The sequence below is a fragment of the Homarus americanus genome, unplaced genomic scaffold (assembly GCF_018991925.1).
Source record: "Homarus americanus isolate GMGI-L3 unplaced genomic scaffold, GMGI_Hamer_2.0 scaffold46583, whole genome shotgun sequence".
In the NCBI taxonomy this organism is placed as follows: domain Eukaryota; kingdom Metazoa; phylum Arthropoda; class Malacostraca; order Decapoda; family Nephropidae; genus Homarus; species Homarus americanus.
This window is the reverse complement of record NW_024731675.1, coordinates 951463-978340: the sequence shown is the minus strand read 5'-3', so window position 1 is coordinate 978340 and position 26878 is coordinate 951463. Positions and strand designations below refer to the sequence as shown.

The following is a 26878-nucleotide window of genomic DNA, read 5'->3' as shown; positions in this document are numbered from 1 at the left end:
CTGATTCACCTTCTTCTCACAATGGCCCGAGAACTTCAGCTCATTGTCAACATACACACCTTGGTCCTTCTCACATTCAGTCTCGACTAGTGCAGTTTCATCATCCCGTTGGTACGCCCCAGGTGCATCCTCTTACACTTCGTGACATTGAATCTCAGCAGCCATTTCTTCGACCATTCCTGGAGCCCACAGAGGTCCTTCTGCAGCTCTTCACAGTCCGCTTGGTTCTTGATTTCCCGAAATAACTTGGCGTCATCGGCAAACATTTGTACGGAGGAGTGTACAACGTCAGGCATGTCATTTATGAAACAAACAAACAACAGCGGGCCCAATACACTACCCTGTGGTACCCCACTTGTGACAGGTACGGATGGTGATTTCGTGCCATTAATCACCACACACTGCTTGCGGTCATGTAGAAAGTTTTATATCCACGCTAGGACATTTCCCCGAATTCCGTACCCTTCCAGTTTGATTTTCAGCCTTTCGCGGGGCTGAAATCTATGGAAATATTGTCGATATTACCACCTGGGTCCAGAATATGGGTCCAAATATCCAATACCTTGAGCAATTGGGGTCCGACTAATTACCCAAATGTAGCCGCAATGAAGTCAAATAATGGTCCTACAACAATAAATCGGACTGCCAATCACTTCTCGACTGGTATTTGGTGTCAAAAAGTCACAAAAAATTGGAAAATTTACTTTAATCTGAGTTTATAGATCGAGTGCATGTACCTAACCTAACCTAATACAACTCAGATTAAATTAAGTTTACCAATTTTTTGTGACTTTATGACACCAAATAATAATCGAGAAGTGATTCACAGCCCGATTTACTCTTGTACGACCATCATTTGACTTCATTGCGACTACATTTGGGTAATTACTCGCTCCCTCGGTACATGCACGCGATCTATTAACTCAGATTAAAGTAAATTTTCCAATTTTTTGTGACTTTATGACACCAAATAATAATCGAGAAGTGATTCACAGCCCGATTTATTCATGTAGGACCATTATTTGACTTCATTGCGGCTATATTTGACCACATTTGGCTACATTTGACTACATTTGACCACATTTGGCTACATTTGACTACATTTGGCTACATTTGGCTACATTTGACTACATTTGACTACATTTGGCTACATTTAACCACATTCAACCACATTTGGCTACATTTGACTACATTTGGCTACATTTGACTACATTTGGCTACATTTGACCACATTTGACCACATTTGACCACATTTGGCTACATTTGACTACATTTGGCTACATTTGACCACATTTGGCTACATTTGACCACATTTGGCTACATTTGGCTACATTTGACTATATTTGGCTACATTTGGCTACATTTGACTACATTTGACTACATTTGACCACATTTGGCTACATTTGACCACATTTGGCTACATTTGACTACATTTGACTACATTTGACCACATTTGGCTACATTTGGCTACATTAGTCGGACCGGATTAAAGAGGATTCAGACCAGGAACTCATTGTTTGTAAACATTGTCTCCCAACTACACCCAAACACGGGACCACCAACCATCAACTACGGTGATTGGTGATAAAATGGACACTTTAGATTAGATATTAATGATACAAGTATATAAAACAATATAACTTGGCTGCACTTCACTAAAAGCTCTTGGAGAGGGTGAGTAAAATAAGGCGATTAGATTATATAGTAGAGTGCGTTGACCTGAGGGGTTGAAGTGTGTGGCATCTATGACAAGGTATGACCAGCAGCAAGGTCAAGGTCACAGATGAGGGAGGCTGACACTACCCGGGGGAACACAAAGAAGATCTACAAAACAAGAGTGAGGCTAAATCTCAGAAGACACTCGTTCCTGAGTAGGGTTGTCAACACCTGGAATAGTTTACCTGAGTGGGTAGTGAATGTGGAGAAGTTTGAAGCAAAATTAGATAAATACTGGAAAAATCAACAAGTATATAATTATAGGGCACAATTATCCGCCACACAGCCACCGTCTGAATAGAGAAGAGGCTATTGAGATACTGGAGTCACTAAGAGAAAACAGAGGGTTGTGGTAAATGGAGAAGTATCTGACTGGAGAGAGGTCACTAGTGGGGTCCCTCGGGGTTCTGTCCTCTGCCCCCTGCTGTTTGTCCTTTTTATCAATGACCTGCCTGAGGCAATTAAACACGACAGTGAGGTATATCTATATGCTGATGACAAAGATTTTTAGGAAAATAGAACGAGATGAGGATTGTGACACGCTGCAGGAGGACCTGGATGGGATCAGGGGTTGGACTGAGAAGTGGATGCTGAACTTTCACCCAGAAAAAAGTAAATATTGTACATGAGGATAGAAAGAACAAAAGTTGCTGACCATGGATATCATATGTACACCATGACCAAGAAGACCACTGTAGAGAAGGATATAGGGGTAGTCATCGATGATAAGCTGATGTTTTCTGGCCATCTAGCTGAGAAAATCAACAAGGCTAATAAAATAGTGGGCATTATTAGAAGAACTTTTGTTCATCTGGATGCACCTATATTCAAGGCTCTGTACACTGCTCTGGTTAGGCCACACCTTGAGTATGCTAATCAAATTTGGTGCCCATATCTCATTAAGGATATTGAAGCAGTAGAGAATGTACAGAGGAAGGCTACCAAATTAGTACCACAAATCAAGGATTTATCTTATGATGAAAGACTAAGGAAATTACAGTTACCGATACTGGCGTACAGAAGATCTCGTGGGGACCAAGTGGAAACATACAAGATAGTGTGTGGCATATATGACCAGCAGCAAGGTCAAGGTCACAGATGAGGGAGGCTGACACTACCCGGGGGAACACAAAGAAGATCTACAGAACAAGAGTGAAGCTAAATCTCAGAAGACACTCGTTCCTGAGTAGGGTTGTCAACACCTGGAATAGTTTACCTGAGTGGGTAGTGAATGTGGAGAAGTTTGAAGCAAAATTAGATAAATACTGGAAAAATCAACAAGTATATAATTATAGGGCACAATTATCCGCCACACAGCCACCGTCTGAGTAGAGAAGAGGCTATTGAGCTGGAGTCACAGTCTCTTCCAGAAGATCATCTGTGAGTGAGTAAAATAAATGCTACTTAACATTTGTGGATGTAAAGAACAGACCTAACCTAACTTAACTTAACCTAACCTAACCTAACCTGATCTGACCTAACTTAACCTAACCTGACCCAACTTAACTTAACCTAACCTGACCTAACTTAACCTAACCTGACCTAACATAACTTAACCTGACCTGACCTGACCTGACCTGACTCCCCCAGTATATTAAACAGAAACAACTTACTATGATATGGTGAAACTTGAGGCATTTGGACGCGAGATGATACAGCCACATCGGCGCTATGCAGCCCAGCGGGTTAGTCCTATATATTAACCGATAATAGGGTAAAGGTGTATAGAGGGTGACCACCAGAAGGAATTGTTTTAATTTTTTCTACACACTAATATCATATTAAACACAAAAATGGAAACGACAATGCACAGAACCGAATAGAACCTGACATAATATACCCAACCTAGGGGATTGTTAGGTCAGGTTCTATGTATTATCGTGTTAATTTATGAGTTAAACAACTTATCTTAATATTGGGGTTAATATACATCAGCAATGGCGAGGAGGAATTAGTGGAAGCGTTCATCATCATTTATAGGAAAAGTCTCTTGAAGAGGGATGCGGCGAGATTGACAACAAAAATGGTGCCGGGAACAGAATTGTGAAGCAGGATGAGTAAATGCTTAAAGTTATATTAGAAAGTTGTCGTTTCTTTTAATATGCTTAAAATCATCAAAACATTAAGTACAGCAAAAATAAAGACAATCAACAAACAACTTCTGGTGGTCACCCTTTTCTACACCTTTACCAAAAATCGTATTTGCAGTGGTATTATTTTTCTTTAGGACATAGTGCCCCCGAAAGTTATAAACTACTGACACATTTACCGGTAGATATCGCTATTCTGGTCATTTTAAACCCCATTATATACATGGCGGAAATGGATAATAGTGACACAATTGAATTTAATTGATTTTACATAGTTTTCAGTCTTTGTCTGAGGAACTGTTATAGTCTCATCATGCATGTACAATATTGACTAACATAATCCAGTCGTGACCAATGATGTATTGATATCACCACACAAATTTTTTTCGACCAATCACATTTGATTTTTCAAAGGAAGCAACCCAGGAATGATTTTAATTTCAGTGACCAGTTTCACAATGCCCGTGGTGGAGGTTGGTTGTCATTCGTGCTCCTACGATTATGTTAAGTTTATTGCCGAGTTTTACGAGAAGGACGATCATTCTGTCCAATTCTTACGTATCCCTGGTCCTTCCACTTCTAACTAAGGTATTGTACTTACGGACATTGTGCGCCCCAAAGTTTTAACTACTGAAACATTTAGGTTAGTTTAAGTTAGGTCTACCGGGGGCGGCGACCCCGGGTAGGGGTTATGTTAGGTTAGATGACTCGTTTAAGTTTCTTCCCCCAAACGCCGATTTCCTAGGCTCTCCACCATTATTGTTGGGGGGTACAAAACTAGCAATTTCCGCCAAAAATGAAGGTCAGATTCGTTTAAAACTCGCCAAAATACACTGAAAAACATACTGGTCAACCCTGAGGGACTCATGTCCTAAAGTAAAAATCGTATTTGCAGTTTTATTTAGTAATGTTTGACAATAGGTATCGAGGTTTTTACTCTCCTCCTTGTAGTAATGATCGCCGGCAAGAACACAAGCCACATACGGAACCTCTGTATTACAACGACTGACTCTACTGTTGTAAACGCTATATACAAAAGGTGCCACACAATGCAAACACTATGTACAGACACTATGTACACACACTCACACACATATGCTCACATGCTATACTCTTCACTTCTTGAGCTTGGTGAGAGGGGCCAGGTCCTGCTTGCTCCTGTTCCTAGACATTAGAAGTCTGCTCACCAATTGGGACTTGATCATCCCATCCCCTTTCTCGTGACTGTAGACATGGGCAGCTGCCTCTGTGACCAGTTTGACACACCTCTCCACACTGTGAAGGCCAGTCTGGCACCTCCATAGGCCTGTGCACAAACTGCTTGACTTGAGCTGTGGTGAGGGGAGGTTCAGTCTATCAGCTCTGACAGCTTGGTGGCATCTGGGTCTATGTCACCAGTCTGTGTTTCCTCAACTCCTGTATCCTGTCCACTGCCTCTCTCCTCTCATCCTCCACCTCACTACACAACATGGCCCACAACACTGCCTCTCTCCTCTCATCCTCCACCTCACTACACAACATGGCCCACAACACTGCCTCTCTCCTCTCATCCTCCACCTCACTACACAACATGGCCCACAACACTGCCTCTCTCCTCTCATCCTCCTCCTCACTACACAACATGGCCCACAACACTGCCTCTCTCCTCTCATCCTCCTCCTCACTACACAACATGGCCCACAACACTGCCTCTCTCCTCTCATCCTCCACCTCACTACACAACATGGCCCACAAACACTGCCTCTCCACCTCACTACACAACATGGCCCACAACACTGCCTCTCTCCACCTCACTACACAACATGACTAACACTGCCTCTCTCCACCTCACTACACAACATGGCCCACAACACTGCCTCTCTCCACCTCACTACACAACATGGCCCACAACACTGCCTCTCTCCACCTCACTACACAACATGGCCCACAACACTGCCTCTCTCCACCTCACTACACAACACTGCCTCTGGGTGCGTACACCAGGCTGACCTCCTCACAGTGGGCATCATACAGCACCTTCTTCTTGTGACTTCTCAACAGCTCCAGCTGGTACACAATGTGCCTGGGCCCCTCCACCCGCCTGTGGTTGACTTTGATGTTGTACCAGTTAGTCAAGTTCACCCCCACTATCAACTCCAGTATTAGCTTGAGATTCTTCTTGTGCTTCCCCTTCAGTCCATGCTTAGGCACCCACAGTCTGCACATCCTCAGTGCAGTTGTCAGCCACCTGCTATGACAGACTGGTCCAATTTCCAGCAGGGTCAAGTTGTGGGGCAGCTCTCCAGTCCTGGTGGCCTGGGGAATCCTTTAGTCACAGGACTGGTCTGTAGAGAGGTCCCTCACACCCCCTTCACTCAGCTGGACCAGAGGAGCCCCACACAGATCTTGGCACACTTGGGATCTATCTCCAGCTCCGTAGCAGTGTCCAGCATCTTGCCAATATTGCCACTCCACCTGTTAATGCCGAGTGTGGGGGCCATCCAAGCTGATGATGAGGTGTCTCAGGGTCAACTCCCCAGTAAGGAGGTCACATATTAGCCTCCTGCCCAGCTTCACCTCCACATAGTGCATTAATTACTTTAACATCCACGCTGTATCGATAAAGCAGACGAGTGACTGTGTATTGTACAAACTTGCCCACATACAATCATGCAAGGTTAGAGCGGTCTCTGTTGCTTGACAAATGCTGCACAAATGATCTATCTACCTAACACATAGTACTACAGTGCATCAATGCCAAAACCTCATGCCAAATAGATGTAGCTAAATGATATCCACTCTTGAAATTATAGGCATTTCTGAGCTTCTTGCACATAAATCCATATAATTATCACCTGTCGCTTTCATAAAAATACATTTCTGAAAATTGACTCCCTGTTACATAACAACCCAGGTGGATGATCGTCTGTTTTATACGATTTAACCTATCCTACCCTACCCTACCCTAAGCTGATCATTTAAGTTGGTAAGTCACTTAAAACAGATGATCATCCAATTACATTTATGGTATCAGTAAACTGTGATGGTTTAACCCCTTGAGGACGATGGTTTAACATTTTAAGGACTGGTTTAACCCTTTTTTAAGGTTAAGCTAAGCTAGATTACATTAGGTTAGTTTCCCATTAGGGGGATAATCTTCAGATGAAATAAGCCAGGAGGGTTAATGTTCAGGTGACATAAGCCAGGAGGGTTAATGTTCAGGTGACATAAGCCAGGAGGGTTAATGTTCAGGTGACATAAGCCAGGAGGGTTAATGTTCAGGTGACATAAGCCAGGAGGGTTAATGTTCAGGTGACATAAGCCAGGAGGGTTAATGTTCAGGTGACATAAGCCAGGAGGGTTAATGTTCAGGTGACATAAGCCAGGAGGGTTAATCTTCAGGTGACACAAGCAATGGGGGATTAATCTTCAGGTGATTCATTCGTTTACAGAACAACAGTACAGTATTAATCTTGGGGTAAATTTTTGTCTTTGTCTATATTACAGTGTTAAGACCTCACAATGTGCCTGCTGTTCCTGTACATCAATCCGGACCCCAAGAAGGGAGAGTATAAGCTCGTCTTGGTCAACAACCGCGATGAGTCATACCAAAGGCCGACCAAAAAAGCACATTTATGGGATTCCAACTTATATGGAGGTACTGTAAGATGGGTTAGATTCGTTTGGTTTATTTTTTAGTTTTTTTTTTTTTTAGTTTTGACAGGGAAAGGACCCCCCCCCCCATTGTTCCCAACGAGTTTGGCTTTTGTTTTTGCCACATTTTATTGGGTTAGAGAAGAGTCTAAATGTTATCCTTGGTAATTGAACAAATTTAACCAACTTAAATTCGATCTAAATTTTCGTGATGGGAACTTGGACACCTTACCATCTGATAATGATGATGATGATAAAAATGATTGATAATAACTACAGCTAAACCACATAAGCTCAGAAAATGATTGTAAAATACTGATAATTAATATATAATAATGTACCTTATTAATGTTAGGGTGTTTGATCTTCATGTGAAATAAACTGGGGTGCCTAATCTTTACATCATATGAGTGATTGAGGGTAAAAACTGTATATTTGATCTTCATTTCTATGTCTGTAATGTAAATGAACTACTCTGAACTGTTCTAGGTATGGATATCCAATCTGGCAAAGAGGGCGGGACTTGGCTTGCTCTTTCACAAACTGGTAAAATCGGCTGCTTGCTCAACATCCTCACACCTAAAGAACAATTCCAACCGGAGGCCACTTCAAGAGGTCAACTCATCGTCGACTACCTTCTCAATGACCTCGCGGGAATGGAATATTTAGAGAAATTAAAAATGTCGGGGACTATTTTTAACCCGTTTAACCTCTTGACGATGGATTGGGGGGAAGACGGGTACAGGGTATCCTACTACAACAGCGAAGACAAAGTTCCCGCGGATATAGAACCGGGCATTCATGGATTCGGCAATTCCCCAAACGACAAGCCATTCAAGAAAGTAAACCGAGGTGAAAAAAGATTGAAAGAAATCATCGAAGCCTGCGGGAGAGTGGGCGACGAGGCCCGGCTACTGAAGGAACTGTTTACCATGATGGAGGACTCTACCAAGAACCTGCCCGACCACCAGTTGATGGAGCAGGGCCGAGGTTACTCGGATGAACTGATCAATAGTCTTTCAAGTATATGGGTGACCGCTGCAACTTGGCTATATGGTACAAGGTAAGGTCATGATGATGGCTATAGATAGATAGATCGATAGATAGATAGATAGATAGATAGATTAATAGCCATATCCTCATTACAAGTTGACAATTGATTCAGTATGTACATAGACAGTGCGGGTACTGTATACAAACAACATAACTGTTCGTGAGGATAAGCTCGCTGGCCGTTAACCACTCGTATTTAGTTCCTCGGTCTTTTATTCCTTGTGAGAGTTTTGGTTATGAGGTATGAGTCCTGCTGTTGTGTTAAGAGTGGAAAATGTAAGACGGTTCACCGGGTAATACAATAAGTCATTTGTGGGTGGAGTACTGAAGTGATTAGAGCTCTGTCCTGGGCATTAGTATTGGATATCATAGCTGAGACTAATCTATGTGTGACAATGGCCATCTCTTCAGTCATAAACTAATTTAGAATTGGTGTTGCGGAGATTTTACTTCTATAAGTCTACTAATTGTGTAGCAAGTAGTTAACCTCACCTTAGTTAATCTCCAAATACCTGTACAATACCTGTTTATCCATCAGCGGAGAGACCGTTAACGAGATGATTTCTTTAAGTACGACCTTGATGGCTTACCTGAGGATTTACCCCCCCCCCCCAAGATTAACTACCCTGAAATTACCTTGGGGTGAGGGAGGCGCTAATCTTCAGGTGACCAACCAAGGTTAAAATCGTGAAAGGTGTCGTTGGTGATCGCAATTACGCTACACGTTTATAAATTATTTGATATTAACTGTATAAATTATTTCACAGAACAACAACGGTCATTCTCGTGGACAACACAGACCGCGTTGTATTCAAGGAACGGACGATGCGAGAGCCAATCAACTTGGACGACATTGAGTGGGACGTGAGTGAGTATAGTTTCCGAGTGAAAAATATTGGTAATATATGAATCGTAAACTGCTATAGTGAAGGTGATATTTATGGTCAGGTATTGGTGTATCTACTTGAACCACCACTTATAGAGGAGAGTGATGTGAGTGGTGGTTATGACGTACAGGGTTTGTGCGTGTATGTACAATCTATAACACAGCTTGTAAATGTGTGTTCAAATTGTGACACATCCCGTACCCTTTTAATGTAATGTACTGTAACACATCTCCTGGACGGTACATTGTGTGAATTCATCCAATTGCATTAGACTGATTAAATACTATGAAGAATAACTCTAGTCGGACATGTCCAGTACTACAAAGACGTCAAAAAAATGAGTTTGTTAACATAATTGCCTAATATATAGTAACTCATCTAGTCACTTATATTCTGGTCTTGGGCAAATATCAGAGTTAATATCTGTCACTTTATCTGTAGTGATTATAAGTACTGTACTATTTGTGATGACCAGTAGAAGGGAAATATGAATTGACTGGGATATTGAATAAAATTCGAGATGATGATAAATCGCGACTACAAAAATGCCGTACGGTTAATTGTCTAGATAGATATTCATTAAAATCATCCAACAAATGTATATTGATTCAGTATTTTGCAGTATATACATAATGCAGTTACAGTATACAGTTCAGCAGGTACAGTATATAAACAATGTCAGTTCTCTATTCTATCAATGAACCCTGACTAGTGAACCCTGAGACTAGTGAACCCTGAGGCTCGTGAACCTGTGAATCCAAGACATCACCTTCCCAGTGCATCATCTATAGGCCCAACAGTGTGTGTTTATGTGATGTCTGGTTATTCACAGGTTCACGGGTCCGAAGGTTCACGGGTTCACAGGTATAGGGGTCCTAAGGTTCATGGTTGGAACGGAGGATTTACACGGGACTTTTTTCCGTGTCGGTACAACTGCGGAAATGTGTCCCTACACTCCGAGGTAACCAGTGTCTCCAAACGGCACCGTCACAGTAGTAGCGTCACTGTTTATGAATGAATGGTTATTGGTCATGTAACAATGGACGTGATTGGTGGATAAGTTGGTCGTTTGGGGACACATAGACCTCGCAGGTAGACAGCGTACCGACAGTGTGATCATGGGGGATCAATAGTAAAACAAGGACCAAAAATTAAACTACTATGAAGGTCAAATATAATAGTTAACGGGAGAACAATGATGAACACCGACCGATTCAAAAATTTTTTTCTTGAACTTAAAAAAAACAACTTTGATGTGATTTAAAACATTACCAGATATATCATTCAAAACTACTTAAAAGGAATATTGCTACAATTATACCCCTTGATAAACTGTAATATAATAGGAAATTACTACCATATTAGCTATAGTTTGTGAATATATATTTTTTTCATATATAGAAATTATTACAGTTTGTCTATATATAAGGTTGTGTTTTTCTAGCATTAATATTTACCTCTTATAGCAGTTTTATAGCTTATGTTTAGCGATATGTTATCTCAGTTAGTTTGGCCATTGAAGAGTAACAAGACTGGTAATGGTGTGTGTTGAGACAGTACATACATACAGTATATCTAGGTGTTGAGACGAGAGATATAATGTAAACAGTTGGCCAGGTTAGGTAAATATCTTGACGTGTTAATATGGATTGTTCTTGGTATATTGTGTTCCTAGATTTTGTAATTACTGTATATATTTTACTAGAAATTATAATACTTTAGTAAAAGTATTGATATTGTTTTTGTTCAGGAGAGACCAGGGTTGTTATGATTTAAATCAAATGATTTAAATCACATGATTTAAATCAGAGTAAAAAATCATGATTTAAATCAAAATGATTTTTTTACTAATAACTGTTTTCTCTTTTTATTCTACAGTACATGATTGAAAAGTATATGCAATGCAGCAGGCTAATAACATTATTTGGATTTACATAATTATGTACTGTACTATAGTCTGTTCTCTCCAGTTTTGTGAAACTTTGATCATATTCACCCTTCCGAACAGTGGAGCACGAAGAGTTTATCGAGATGATTTTTTTTTTACGGGAATTAGCCCACCCGGGCACAGGTCAAATGACCCACAACGGAGCCTGGGGGGCAAAAAAAAAGAACGGAAAGAAATTGAAAATATAGAAAAAAAGGTTATGCTGTATTAATCTACACCACGAAGATGCCGGAAAACCAGCTTTTTAAAGTGAGACAGATTGTAAGAGCAAGGAAACACAGAAGAAGGCAGAGCATTCCACAGTTTGGCTGTGTGAGGAAAGAAGGAGGTATTATAACGGGTTATTCTCGTGTGACCGACATCCACAGAGAAATGGTGGGCACCGCGGGCAAGACGTGTGTTACGAACCCACGGCCTTACCAGCGGTACACAGGATGCCAAATCCACTGAACATTGCCCGTTAAAGTACCTGTAAAAGAGTGAGAGTGAAGCAACATTGCGGCGAAGAGAAAGGGGAGAGAGATTGTCGACTAAAGGAGGAGAGTTAATAAGACGAAATGCCTTGGATTCCACCGTATCTAATAGTTGGACAGAAGAAGAGCCACCCAAGATATGAGAGTAGTACTCCAAGTTAGGTCGAATGAATCCCTTTTTACTTGGAGCAACTGCTCAGGAGTGAAGTAGCTGCGGCATCTGTACAGCATTCCCAACTTTCGGGAGGCAGCTTTAGTTATACTAAGGATGTGTGATTTCCAGGACATATTGGAGGAAATGGTGAGGCCTAACATATTTATTTCAGAATTTGGGAGGATGAAAGCGTCCTGAAATGTAATTGGTGGGAGATCGTCTACTTTACAAAGTGTAATTGGTAAATATTGAGTTTTGTTACTGTTGAACTTAACCAAGTTTGTATCTCCCCATTCAGAGATGCTGCACAGATCCGCGTTGATAGAAGTAATGATATCAGTTCTAGAAACAGATCTAGTTTGAGAGTTAGGAGGAAGGGGAAAATGTGAGGAAGAGTGAAGAGTAGAATCATCGGCGTAAGAATGGATAGAATTAGTTGTAGTGTGAAGTAAATCATTGATAAAAAGAAGAAAGAGAGTTGGTGAAAGAACAGAACCCTGTGGGACGCCACTATTGGTAGAGAAAGAGCGAGAGATCAATCCCTCGACAACAACTGCCATGGATCGATTCTCAAGGAAGCTGGAGATGAGAGAACAAAGTGGGGGAGAGAAACCAAAAGAGGGAAGTTTAGGTAGCAAAGACTTGTGCCATACCCTGTCAAATGCTTTGGAGATGTCGAGGGCCACGACAAAATTTCCCCAGGATATGTTTCACCTAATAGACATCAAATTGGAGGGTCTCTTTTGGATCAAGTGATTAAGAATTATTCAGAAGACCTTAGTGGGAAAACAGTTTGCATGGCCATGGATGGATGGATGGAGTAATGTCCATAATGAGCCTATAGTATGTATAACTTTAACAGCGGACAGCCGTATTTATCTTGTTGACTCAATAGACACAGAATTAAGACACAGCTGAATATCTGTTGAAATTAGCTGAATGTGCTACAAAAAAGTGTGAAGACAAATTTGGATGCACAGTAAGAAGCTGTGTAACAGATAATGCTGCTAATATGACAAAAATGAGAAGTGAATTCGGACAAGATAAATCCATTATAACATATGGTTGCTCTGCACACCTGTTAAATTTGCTTTCACAAGACCTGCAAATCAAGAACATTAAGGAGCACATTACTGAAATCATTAAGTACTTCAGAAATCATCACATCCCAGGATCTTTGTATAGAAGAGCAGGAGGAACAATGCTAGTAATGCCATCAGACACACGATGGAACACAGCAACAGATTCTATTGAATCTTATTTAAAGAACTGGGAGACCCTTGTCAAAGTGTGCAAAGAAAATAGTGAAGACATTGATAAGAAAATTGAAAGGAAAGTTAATGATAAGGCATTAAAAATAACTGCAGAAGACTATTTAGAGAGACTTGAGCCTCTTGCTGTGGCATTGGACTGTGTCCAGAGAGAACATACCCTATTAAGTGATGCTGTAGAAATCTGGGTAAAACTGAAAACTGATATTAAGGAGTATTTAACAGATAAGAAGGAAATGGATAATTTTGAAAAAAGAATCAAAGTAGCATTGACACCTGCCCATTTTCTAGCTAATGTGATAGATCCAAGGTATCAGGGCAGACATCTGACTCCTGAGCAGCGAGACATTGCAGAACAGTATGTGTGCGAGTCTCTTCCACATTTCCTTTCAACATTAATGTCCTTCCATGGAAGAAGGGCACCATTTAAAGAGGTCTATTTTGGTAAAGATGTTGTAAAATCTCTCTCACCCCTTGCTTGGTGGCAGTATTTTGCCAATGATATGACAGAAAATGTAATGGATGTTCCTAGGCAATTATTTACAGCTGTTGCATCATCAGCAGGGGTTGAGAGAATTTTTTCCACATATGGATTTGCACACTCAAAGGTAAGAAATTGCCTAAGACAGGAAAAGGCATCTGAGCTTGTCATAGTACATAAGCATTTCAATGTTCAACTAAGCTAATTTAAATGTTTTGAACTATTTTTGTTCTTTACAGAATGAGAATATTGTGTTGACTTGGAGTTATTACCGGTAATTCTCAATACAGGTACACTATAATCCTACAAATGTAAGAAAATAAACTTACCAGTATTATTTTTTTTACAAAATGAGCATATTATTCTGTTGACTTGAAGAAGTTAAGTTATTAATTTTTGAAACACTGTAATCCTATAAGAGCATTTATGTTAAATTTCATTATTACGTTTGGATTTGTTCACTCAAATGTAAGATATGTTACCAGTTTTCTTTTATTTTACAAAAAGAATATTATTGTGTTAAATTTCATTGGTACATCTACTGCATAAATATCTTGATGCCAATTTTCTGTTTATTATCTTCAATAAGCTCTGGTTGAAAACTACTGTTTTTATGGTTTAAAAAGACTATTTTAATACATTTAGTAAAAAAATAAAATAAATTGAATTAATTAAAAAAAATCCAATTTAAATCAAATAAATCAATTTTTTTTTTAAATCATGATTTTTTCCAACCCTGGTTCACGAGACCGATACTGGAGACTGTAATTTAACGGGCCGAGTTCTTCTCATTTTATTTTACCATCCAGATATTCCTTTCTGTTAGTATTCTTATCTATTCATAAACTTATATGTTCTTTGTAGCATTCTTTTCAATGAGTATCCTGTTTATATAGTTATCCTTCTTCAAGTCTTTATTTATAAATATACTTTATATTCTTATTTAGTATTCTTATATAAGTAATTCTGGTCATAGTTATGTACAGTGAACCCTCACTTTACGCGGTTAATTCAACCCACGGCGGCCCGCGTAAAATGAGAAACGCGTAAAGTGAACAACATAACATATGGGATTAATTGAAATAGAGACCGGGCCAACCCCCAAACTCCACTTTTTCAGACACAATACCTACGTTGTAGTAAAAATAACTTCTTAATTTTATGATGGTATGCACACACAATTAATAATTGAGAGAAATATCACTAATATTAGGTTTTTTAACACTTATTAGTAGAAAATATGGCTGGGCACACGGGGATGGGCGGTTGGTTCCGAGGCAGAGGGCAGATTATTGGCCCTCACCTGTATCACTTGTATCACTATCCACACAGAGGCTTGCAGGGCCTCTTTGTCAAACCCCTCAAAGTCCATATCCTCACTATAATTATCACTATCACTGACTTGGGCCGGCTGTGGTGGGTGTCGGGTGAAGAACTCGGTAATGTTTTGATGACTGGGCGACCTTGTGCGCACCATGCTCGCGCCGCTCTCCGCGTAAAAGGGTACACACACCGCGGAAAGTGAGCATTCCGGTTTTGGCAGGGTACCGCGTAAACGTGGAAACGCGTAAAGTGGGACCGCGTAAAGCGAGGGTTGACTGTATGTGTTTTATATTAGACTTTCGTGGTGTTTATTTCATAATTTCTATGCTGTGGTTTTAGTTCCACAATGTACTGTACATACATGTCTTATTTTTCTCTTCTTGTACTTTCCAAGTCTTTCATTTCTTTCATATATATATTATATTCTCAGTTTCAATGTTCTTACCATTCTGAAGTATATTCTGTTTTATGTCTATTCTTAAACATGGGTTAGTCTGGGGAACCATGTTACTCTTTGTACAACACTTTTTATACTTACAAAGGGTAGCTGCCACCACCCAGACTTTTCATTATATAACATAACATAAGATGCATCCTAGATTCACTCAAGACAAAACAGAAGCGCAATTAACTTATTAAGTCATCAAACACCTCAAGAACTTATTACCTCATTGAATACCTCCAAATACTTATTACTTCATTAGACAATTGTTGTATTATTCCTCTGACAAATGAGGTTCAGTAATTATTATACACAAGATATCACTGGACCCTCAGGTCTTACTTTTACAAGTAACAAATTACATCTTCAATTCTTGGTTACAACATTTAACAATCAACATATTGTTCCATTGTTACTGCAAGTGGATAATATGACACACTTGACACTATCCCAAATCAACTTATAACATCACGTTCTATCGGCATGAACATGATACGTTTCCTTCAGTTCATGTACTCAACTCACATAACATATTTCCTGGTAATATCAACATTTATGGGTTCACTACTTAACCAGGGAGTTCCATATTTCTGTTAGTTAATCCCTCAATCAAGATACAATAATACTTAGACCCATGTAACTGTGAGGAGTGCCCCAGGGTATATATCCCGGGTGTCTCCATAACAAATGAAGATCGCTGTTAGGGGGTCGGTTGTAGACCGACACATGCCAAGGGAGCTGGGGCCTGATTTGCAGGACTTCACAGTTTGATCCTGTCGAATTAACGGCATCGTCCAACTCGGCTACCGACCCACGGTAGCCGATGAGTATTCAGCTCAACACACTGGCCTGGAGAGACGTTGAGGAAGTCACGAATGCTTCAATAATTAACTTCAACTATACAAAACATACGTCTGGCAACGGTCCAGCCGATATCTAAATCTCTACGTTACTCGACTTAATTGGCACAGAAGTTACTATGTTAAAACATGAACACTGATATTCACAAAATTGACTAAGTTAAACTGAATTAATAGGTGGTGGGAACACACAACATACCTGGAGAGACGTTGAGGAAGTCACGAATGCGTGATTCTCCCTCGTGTAGAGGTATACACGTGCACCCGCGGGGCAGCTTGGGCCTCCGTATTCATACCAGAAGGGTCGATCTCACCAACAACATACTTTCTCTACCATAAATCAGTGTATTCACTCCCAGTAAACACTACTCCTTACACTGTCACTATGTTGAAATGAACTGTAGTTTGAGCTTTTCCACATCTAGTTATTATATGTCTTATTTGTGTCACTTATGTTACTTGTATATTATTTGTAATTCGTAACCCATTCCCCAAATATGTAACTGTATATTTTCAGCCTTCTGGCTGCCAAGCTCTTTCAATAAACCGTTAATTATTATTATTATTTATTATGTTGGATCATCGTATACTTAATTATGAACTCCGGTGTTCCGGATCAGGGTAATTTCCTATGTCTATTCATATAATCTAATCAGAGGTTGAGCTTGCCAGGAAAAGGTGGAATACACACGTTGATAACATTAATTCTGCGAGCTCAGGCCTGAGGCGAACAAGGAACTATTCACAGGGAGACGTTAGATCTTGGAGATTATACCAGTTGACAGAATAGTTCAGGAAATTAATGACTTTCTTAAATAGACAACTGACACTAACTAAACTATAAACATCAGATTCTCTGATGTCGGGGCGACAAAATGATCTAACTTCAGGCGCGATCAGAAGCTCATGGATATTCTCAGGGAACGAAACCGATGGGTATCGTTGGTCCTGGCGGACTCAACACTCACTTACCTACCCAATGTTACTAACAATAATGACAGTTAAAGCATTCAACATCACTCACAAAGGATCTTGTATGCTTTAACTGTAATCAAACATATCTAAGTTGACTCTAAACCAGGGTGTTCTCTCTCACATTCAAATTCATTTTATAGAGAGGTTGGTTTCAGTAAGTCAGAGAAAATGGGACAACGGAGGAGTGAGGCGTCTTGAAGTGATGAGAAAATGGACTCCTCAGATGGAGGACTCAAAATAAAAGCAGAGTTACATGTTTTGTGGGCTATTGAGCGTAATATAAATCATTTGATTTTGGCGCTAACTGACGTGTACGACCGTGGTCGTTACAGTAACATGTACGTTAAACTGTTATATATGATTGGAGGGGGTATTAGGCTGTCTGCTGGGCAAGTGTCGGCCACATGGACACGGAAATATCACTTACCCGGTCCCCTAGTCCAGGTCTGCCAGGCACTGCTAATCTGCACAGCCTGGTGTATACTGTATAGATAGGTATACAATACAGAGTACAGTATATATATTTATTTGTATGTGAAATATAGAATAAATACTGTATTGGTAAATAAATCCAAATAATAATGAAATAAAGCTTTAAAAATTCTGTAATGGTTTTCTGGTTTTGTATCCTGATTTTTGTAGCCCACAGAGTGTAGTGTAGCATAGTGTAGTGTAGTGTAGTGTAAGTTGATTGACAAGACCACCACCACCATCCTCCTCCTCACAACAACTATTATACATAAAGGTAAAAAAAAATTGTAACATTATTGGCAGGTAAACAGAAGATGGTATCGTTCAGGTGTGTCTCAATTTACAGGTAACAGGCATCCCTTAATTTATGTCAGGGTTCTGTTCCTGGAAACCCAATCTATACTTTGGTAAATTGAGGGACATCTGTACTGTACCATCCATTTACAGTCCCCCTTCACTAGTGAGTTTACAGGGGCTCGTCAGGTGTTGTGTAGTGTGGTAGTCCTGTGTTTGTTTACATTCGACAGAAGGAAACTCGCAATGGTAAACAAACTATGGAATCAAATTAAAACAAATATCTCAATGTAATGATTTGTGGAATGTTTATATGACGAGCCCCTGTAAACGCACTGGTGAAGGGGACTGTACCCAGGCTACATGACGAACCCCTGTAAACGCACTAGTGAAGGGGACTGTACCCAGGCTACATGACGAACCCCTGTAAACGCACTGGTGAAGGGGACTGTACCCAGGCTACATGACGAGCTCCTGTAAACGCACTGGTGAAGGGGACTGTACCCAAGCTACATGACGAACCCCTGTAAACGCACTGGTGAAGGTGGACTGTACCTAGGCTACATGACAAACCCCTGTAAACGCACTAGTGAAGGGGACTGTACCCAGGCTACATGACGAGCCCCTGTAAACGCACTAGTGAAGGGGACTGTACCCAGGCTACATGACGAGCCCCTGTAAACGCATTAGTGAAGTGGACTGTACCTAGGCTATATGACGTGCCCCTGTAAACGCACTAGTGAAGGGGACTGTACCCAGGCTACATGACGAGTCCCTGTAAACGCACTAGTGAAGGGGGTGTGTGCTGTATGGTTAACTGAAACAAATAGGAGGTAGAAATTTATAACTGATTACTTCAATGATGTCGATATGGAGGAAGAAATTGATAAATGTATACCTCTGTCACACATCAACAGGAGCATGACAGTGAACACAACTCACACACACAACAGGAGGAATTTGATATTCACACACGACGATCTTGATAATAGACATGAATGTTCGATCAATTGTTGTGAGTGTTTTCTAAGCCCCAGACAACACAAGGTAATGGTGATCGTACGGTAGAGCCCCACACAGTAATGTTTTACACCCTGGCACTGTTCATTGTACAAGTATTGTTACCTACAGAAAATTGATTGAAACTGTATTTTTAGGTTAGGGGGAACTGTTTTCATAGGAACGTATCTGTCTTTATATAACGGTAGTCGGTGGGAAGAATGGCTCCGACTTGTGAAAGTTTTTTCGGGAATGTATCACTTTCATAAACTGAAGCGGTTATATTGTATTAATAAATCATTGTATCTTTGGGAGTCAAAAAGAAAAAAGAGAGTCAGTACTTACTTGTGATCCTGGTGAGTGATGGCCACTGTTTTATGGCCACTCTCCATGCTTGAGGGTCAGTCGTTATCTGATGGCAGGATGTTCTGGTTCCTTGACAAATATGAAGCGAGCTCTACGACTGGATGCCCTTATCATCACCAAACCATTTTCACAAGGTTGAAACTTACAAATAAACATATTACCTAGTACAGTACAGTACAGTATATCAGATGCAGTCAATGTACAACTCTGATGAATAACAAAATGAACTCTGCCCAGACGTGTCAGGACTTGGGGCCAGACAAGTGATATATCACGTCCCCGTGTCCGGCAGACACGCTAATATAATGGACTTTTCTCTTCATATAATCCCTAACATGGAGGTTTTACATCTAATGAACCTTTGATGTAGTGGAATCTCACCTCTATATAGCCCGTTAAATAGAGCTTCCACTGTAGTTAAGGCAGGCGACCACAGGTGGTGCATACACCCTGCAGGTGTGAGGTGAGGTGACAGCAGTTATGACATCACAGGACAAGTGTTACCAACACCATTTAGATGAACACAAGTGACCTATGAATTGAGACACAATAAATCTTAATGTTTTAAAATGTTTATCTAACTTTTCCCATAAAAAATTCCAGGCAAGCAAAGTTCACCCCAAAATTTGTCAGGGCGAATAATTTACAAAACTCACTTGTCAGTGACAAGTAAATGTTGCACATAATCTGCTCAGCCTGTACCAATGCTGTACTGTACTATGCTGTACTGTGCTGTACTGTACTGTGCTGTAGTTGAATTGTGTGACTGACAGTCTTAACCTCTCACTGGAACAATGAATCTTGTTCAGCTTTAAACAGGTGGGATTTAACCCACCACTTATAATATTTTACTTGGTTAACATCAGACAATTTAATTCCAGTAAGTGAGGAACTCTTATACAAATATAACTATGGACGACTGTGGTCGAGTGATAAAAGGAAATCCAACAAGAGAACATTATTAATCTGAGGTGTACAAGTTTAAATACTGACAAAAAAAGACAATTGACCACATAAATGTTATCAGAGAGCAGTGGAGGCCCTGGGAAGACATTGGAAGCATAATGTGTTGTGTAATGGTAGACCCTGCTGCCATATGTGACCAAGTTGATGATCTGACTTTCTGCCTCATTTATAGTCTCAATTGTTTCCCAGACAACACAACACAATACAACACAACATACATATGTTGATCCTTTTTTTTATGAAGTTTTGTATTCATGGTCTATTAGTATTATTATTATTACATATATTTTTATTTAATATCTTTTGTTTTTGTTGGTAATTTTTATCAATTATTATAATACTTTTGCCCTCAGGCCCTGATGTGGGTCACTGACCTGGTGGGATGATCCTGTAAAATAAAAGTGACAGCAGTAGGATGATCCTGGGAAAACATTGTTGGTAGTTTGGTTATCAATGTTGATCGTTCTTTACAATGTTTTCTGCACTGAATAAAAAAGATAAAGTTGACAAAACTTTTAAAGTTTTTATTTACCAATACAGTACCATAAATCTCTCCACTAAAGGATGCCACATTTAATAATCTATTTGGTTAATACCAGATATTATTATTCACCAGGGAAAGACCCCCATACATAAAGGGTTAATAAAGGGGATAGAAAAACAATATTTTAAGCGGAATAATGGCCCATTTGGGTCCATTTGTTTATTAGGACTGAACATGAATGCTAGAGAGCTGCAGGACCTCTCACTGGGCCCCATGTCCTTACACCAGTCACTCTGCCCTTGATGGAGAGTGAAGCTAGCAAGTGTCTGAGGAGTGGCCCCTGCTTCAGTGTGCTCTATTAAACTCTCCCATATTGTTCCTGTTGCAATGACATACACCTTTAGGTTTACTGTACTTCCTTTGTTTGATGTCAATAATGATATTGAAAAGAAATGACCTGAAAAAAGCTTAGTACATCACTGAAGTTTGACCACTGAGAGCTTTCTTTTCTGTCATCTGGGCTATTTGAACACATCCATAAAGGGTTGTGTTTTCTTCTGGATATATTCTTGACAAAATAAATGAGCTATCAGCACTGACTGTCCCGTGCCAGAGCCGTCATCTGGATCACACTGGCCGACTGACTGCTGGCCTATTGGTCTGGGGTAGTTGAGTAAGCTATACAGTATGGCCGGTTGGACTCGTAACCTGAAAGAGAGCGGACCAAAATCCTCCCTGTAGGACAGCCGGACTCGAGATGGCTCCGAGGCGGCTCGGGCTGCACCCGCTATCTTGGTTCACAACACATATGGCAACACAACATTCAGACTTACATCAATGGTGCAAGATGCAGTGCCTGGAAGCCAAGTACACTTTTTAAGTACCACGCTTCACTAGGATTTGTAAGTACAAAAATAATAAAGTTTCATTCTACAGAGGGATCTTGTTGACTTTACCATAGTACAACCTCTGGCCTGCTGTACCTAGCTACCAGGTACTGCAACTGGCAGCACAATTATCAGTACCAGTCACATTGTTGACTTTTGTAATGATACAATTCAAGATCAAATGGTAAACTATTTCAATACTGTACTAGTAAAGCAGAAACAGAGGCAGAACAATGTGACACTCAAGGGAAGAGAGGGAAGCACACTTACTGGGTCGCCGAGAGACCGGTCTCCGTCCTCGAGTGCGGCCGCAAAAATAACTCCAATAATCTTACGTCGGACTCGCACTTCTCTACGGCCGGAGAGATTTTTCTAAATCGATGACAAATTGGCTAGTTAATTAATAAAGCTATTGTGCTGCTCTCGTATTACTCGATCGGTAATAACAAACTTAAAACACGACTACGACGGTACGATATTCATAACCTAGCCGGAACGGACCACCCAAGTGTCACGTCACGTCCGACTCACGTCCGGATACAAACACCGGAGTAGAGCAGCGTCATACACAAGGTAACTCTATTCCTTAACAAAACAATAATCACTGTTAGCATGAGGAGCTAGGTAGCTGGTTGTCTGATCTTTAAGTGCTCTACCAAAATGAGTGCTTCTAAACATATACTACTGTGCTTCCCGTCTCCACTTGTTATACACTACAGTACTGTACTCTAGGCTCAGTGAGGGTCCCATCTTTATCTTAGTTCCTCCCCGCGTCACCAGGGCAAGGCTCGGCTACGCCAAATATGAATGTCACAAAAACATAATAATCTTTTTCTTGAGTGAGTTTGGAACACAACTTGAAAATATCACAACATTGTTAATATCACAAAGAGAAACAGTTTGTGCCTTTGATTCACTTGAAAATTATACAAATGATAAGAAAAATAAGAAGAAATAGGAAAGTTATTATGCAGATACAAATAATTTCCAAAATAAATACTTTTCTAATGAGGATTTTTTTTTTTGTGAACAATTACATGAGAAAAAAAATATATAAATGATAATGTTACACCCTGCATACCACAACAGCAGAGCACCATAACACTTCATGGAATATTACATACAAAAATATCAATTTCTATGAAAGAGGCGGAGTTTCCATGAAGAGAACACGTTGGAATAAAAAATACCTCCCTTACTGCCGTTACTTCCAACACTGAATGATGGGATGGGAAAAAATGAAACAAGTCTAGAGTAAAGAACAGAGAGAATTACATACAGACACCATGTTATTTTTTTTTTCTGGGCCACTAATCTGGGTAATTATCAGGGTAATGGGGACATCAAGTTATACAGCGAACACACTGCCGACAACTCTTAAAGACACTGCTTGAGATCTCGCAACATCTGTTATTTTTATTTATTTTCTCAACTAAAAAAATATATAAATAAATAACCGCGTCGATTCGTTGACGCAGTCCGCTACTTTGACTCGACTGTTGCAAACTGACTCGACTAGACTGTTGCTCATTCCGCTCTCAAGAGGTGTGTGTAAGAATTCCGGCCACCGTCCTACAATTGTTACCCTCGGCTGTTTACAGGAGGACACATCCGAGGCTACGGGCGTTCTCCCGGCCGTAGCCCCCTCACTGAGCAGGTATTTATTGGTGACAGGATCCCGTCACTAATAAAACACTCTACTATTATGCACTCTCTAGGGACCCTCAGAATGGAAAGAAGCTGAAACGTTGAATTTTCTGAGAGTAACACCGGTCAAATATGCTGTGTCTGCTGCTTACCCTTTAACATACGTTCCTATCCCCCCTCCAATCATCCTATCCCCCCTCCAATCATCCTATCCCCCCTCCAATCATCCTATCCCCCCCTCCAATCATCCTATCCCCCCTCCAATCATTCTATCCCGATGTGCCGCGGCTTCTCAGGTGAATGGCGACGTGGCAACAGGTAGAATCGTTTGTTGTTTTTAATGTGGTTTTTTTTTCTTCCAAAGCCTAGACAAACAGAGCATCATTGTGAGGTTACATACACTGTTTATAAGCCAAAAACAAAATAAACTTCAAATACATTATATAATACTGTAGCCTTTTACAATAGTGTGTTACAATAAATAAAAGCAAACAATTTAAACCCCTAGGTGTTAAAAATCCCGACATAAACACGAGCGATATAATCTCATCTGGACGACCGTTTTTCAAAGCAGTTATTCAAGCATATTTTTTTATCATTTTTTTATATTTATTTCCCCTTTAATAAACACACTGCATGATGATTTATGTTAGACTTATGTTAAAAAATATATATACAGGGTGTCCATAAATGATTACCCCGATTAATTAAACCATTTCTGTAATATTAAAACAGCTCTCAGTTAAACCATTTCTTCTATTGATAAAGCTCTCAGTTAAACTATTTCTGTACTATTAAACTATTATACCCAAAACAGTAGTAACCTTCATTATATAACAGATGTGACCCTAAACGTCTTTTATTCCTAATTATCATCGTTACCATCATCAACGTTTTATGGCCATTTTCCATGATTTACGATATTAGTACAAAATTGGCAGCTGGTCACCTCAGAGTGCCTCATATGCAATACCTCACAGATTACCATGGAGAACGCGCTAATGCCTGTATTGATGCCAGAAACACCATCCTCGCTTGTGGCAGATCCTGGACGTCGACCACCGAAGGAAATGTTGCTGTGATACGACCCTTTAAGCGATCTTCATAAAATTTTCTCTAAGGTAGTGTGTGTTTTTCTGAGATGCCCTGAATCTTAAGCTTAGTTCTATGATCTTCACTGAATCTTAAGCTTAGTTCTATCTTCACTGAATCTTGAAGCTTAGTTCTATGATCTTCACTGAATCTTAAGCTTAGTTCTATGATCTTCACTGAATCTTGAAGCTTAGTTCTATGATCTTCACTGAATCTTAAGCTTAGTCCTATGATCTTCTTGAAGCTTGATGATCTTCTTGAAGCTTAGTCCTATGATCTTCACTGAATCTTAAGCTTAGTTCTATGATCTTCACTGAGTCTTGAAGCTTAGTTCTATGATCTTCACAGAATCTTCAAGCTTAGTCCTATGATCTTCACTGAATCTTGAAGCTTAGTCCTATGATCTTCACTGAATGTTGAAGCTTGGTCCTATCATCTTCACTGAATCTTGAAGCTTAGTCCTATGATCTTCACTGAGTCTTGAAGCTTAGTTCTATGATCTTCACTGAATCTTGAAGCTTAGTCCTATGATCTTCACTGAATCTTGAAGCTTAGTCCTATGATCTTCACTGAATCTTGAAGCTTAGTCCTATGATCTTCACCGAACTTTGAAGCTTAGTCCTATGATCTTCACTGAATCTTGAAGCATAGTCCTATGATCTTCACTGAATCTTGAAGCTTAGTCCTATGATCTTCACCGAACTTTGAAGCTTAGTCCTATGATCTTCACTGAATCTTCAAGCTTAGTCCTATGATCTTCACTGAATCTTGAAGCTTAGTCCTATGATCTTCACTGAATCTTGAAGCTTTTAAACCTATCTTTACATTACCCTAATTTTTCCCTGCATCCCGTCCTTGCCTACACCTCAGGTCGCTCCTCCACCATAATATTAGTCGAGTGAATCTGTCTTCCCATAAAAGAATCTATTTCAATCACTTCCCAGAATTAGTATAGATAAAGACACCAGCTATAAATTAATTAGCAGATTAAGTAGTAGTTTTGATGCAGATAGAACTTAAAATAATAACGACAGCTTGTAGTCTTACTCGTGGGGGGGTGGGGGGGATGTTAGCCCGGGGAAAAAAGACACGGCAACATATAATCGAAGGAACTACACATAGCAATTTGTACTTATGGCACTTAAACTAGCATAAATAATGGAGTTTACTATTTACACAAAAAAACCCACTAGTATGTTTGGCTTTTTTCTTTTAGATTTGTAACCGGTGGGATAATTATGGGTTGTACTCCACCGCGGGAGAGACGGAACGAACACCATCACGGGAAAAATAAACCATAGATACAGAACCGAGAATAAAGATGAAATAAAAGCTTACGTATTAAGTATTATTTGTGTACATATTGGAATGATCCCAAGAAGCATTTACTGTGGCGGCGGCCGAGATTGATAAATATTTACCTCTCACTTCTGATGCTCTGCGGTTTATCGAGTCCTTTATCTACCCTGGCAAAGACTGAGTGTGTGTGTGTGTGTGTGTGTGTGTAAGTGTGTATGTTGCTCTACACTCAAGCCACCTTATCCAACCTACACGGCACTGGGGGTGGGGGGGAGAGGAGGGGGGAAATCTTGCAAGGGTTACAACACTCCCCCCACGTTAACACAACACAGGGCCTCGTCACCCCTAAGGTAACCAGGCAAAACACACACACACACACACACACACACTTGACTTGTTCGGTACGTGGAGTTCTTCGCTAGAATGGGATTTCACGAACATCACAAACTATAAACCGGATTCTTCGAGAAATATAAGTCAGCTCAGATGAAATTGTCAGGATCCCGGGGAAAAAAGTAAGATACAAGTAATTTTAGGGGTGACATAAGTAATTTTAGGCGCGACGTAAGTAATTTTAGGCGCGATGTAAGTAATTTTAAGGGTGATGTAAGTAATTCTAGGGGCGATGTAAGTAATTTTAGGGGCGACGTAAGTAATTTTAGGGGTGACGTAAGTAATTCTAGGGGCGATGTAAGTAATTCTAGGGACGATGTAAGTAATTTTGCGTATTCAATTATTAACAAACCTCTGTGCACTTTTGGTGAACTTATTAACAGTTTATAAGTATTACAAGTAGACAAGTACATGAGTAACACTGTTGATGAGTTACACCCACACACTGTTGATGAGTTACACCCACACACTGTTGATGAGTTACACACCCACACACTGTTGATGAGTTACACCCACACACTGTTGATGAGTTACACCCACACACTGTTGATGAGTTACATACCCACACACTGTTGATGAGTTACACACCCACACACTGTTGATGAGTTACACACACTGTTGATGAGTTACACACACCCACACACTGTTGATGAGTTGATGAGTTACACACCCAC

General features: G+C 40.2%; 1 protein-coding gene across 4 annotated transcripts; it reads left to right on the top strand.

Annotated features, from left to right (window-relative positions):
* The first annotated feature begins 1499 nt into the window (after positions 1 to 1499).
* Positions 1500 to 20904, top strand: LOC121867714 (transport and Golgi organization 2 homolog). Of its 4 annotated transcripts, none has more exons than XM_042367753.1 (5): positions 1500 to 1674; positions 7293 to 7443; positions 7929 to 8502; positions 9260 to 9356; positions 20756 to 20904. In XM_042367753.1, exons 2-5 carry the CDS (start codon positions 7308 to 7310, stop codon positions 20786 to 20788), a joined length of 840 nt encoding a protein of 279 aa, XP_042223687.1. In that variant the 5' UTR covers positions 1500 to 1674; positions 7293 to 7307; the 3' UTR covers positions 20789 to 20904. The 4 variants fall into 4 exon arrangements, with proteins under 4 accessions (XP_042223687.1, XP_042223688.1, XP_042223685.1 ...); XM_042367754.1 differs by having other exon boundaries at positions 1501 to 1674; positions 9260 to 9360; XM_042367751.1 differs by lacking the exon at positions 20756 to 20904 and having other exon boundaries at positions 1502 to 1674; positions 9260 to 11492.
* The last annotated feature ends 5974 nt before the right edge of the window (positions 20905 to 26878 follow it).

Excerpts from the sequence above, each read along its gene's own strand:
- LOC121867714 (XM_042367751.1), top strand. The coding sequence starts at position 7,308 with ATGTGCCTGCTGTTCCTGTACATCAATCCGGACCCCAAGAAGGGAGAG. Across the intron at positions 7,444-7,928 it reads GGATTCCAACTTATATGGAG|GTATGGATATCCAATCTGGC; the intron begins GTACTGTAAGAT and ends GAACTGTTCTAG. Across the intron at positions 8,503-9,259 it reads ACTTGGCTATATGGTACAAG|AACAACAACGGTCATTCTCG; the intron begins GTAAGGTCATGA and ends ATTATTTCACAG.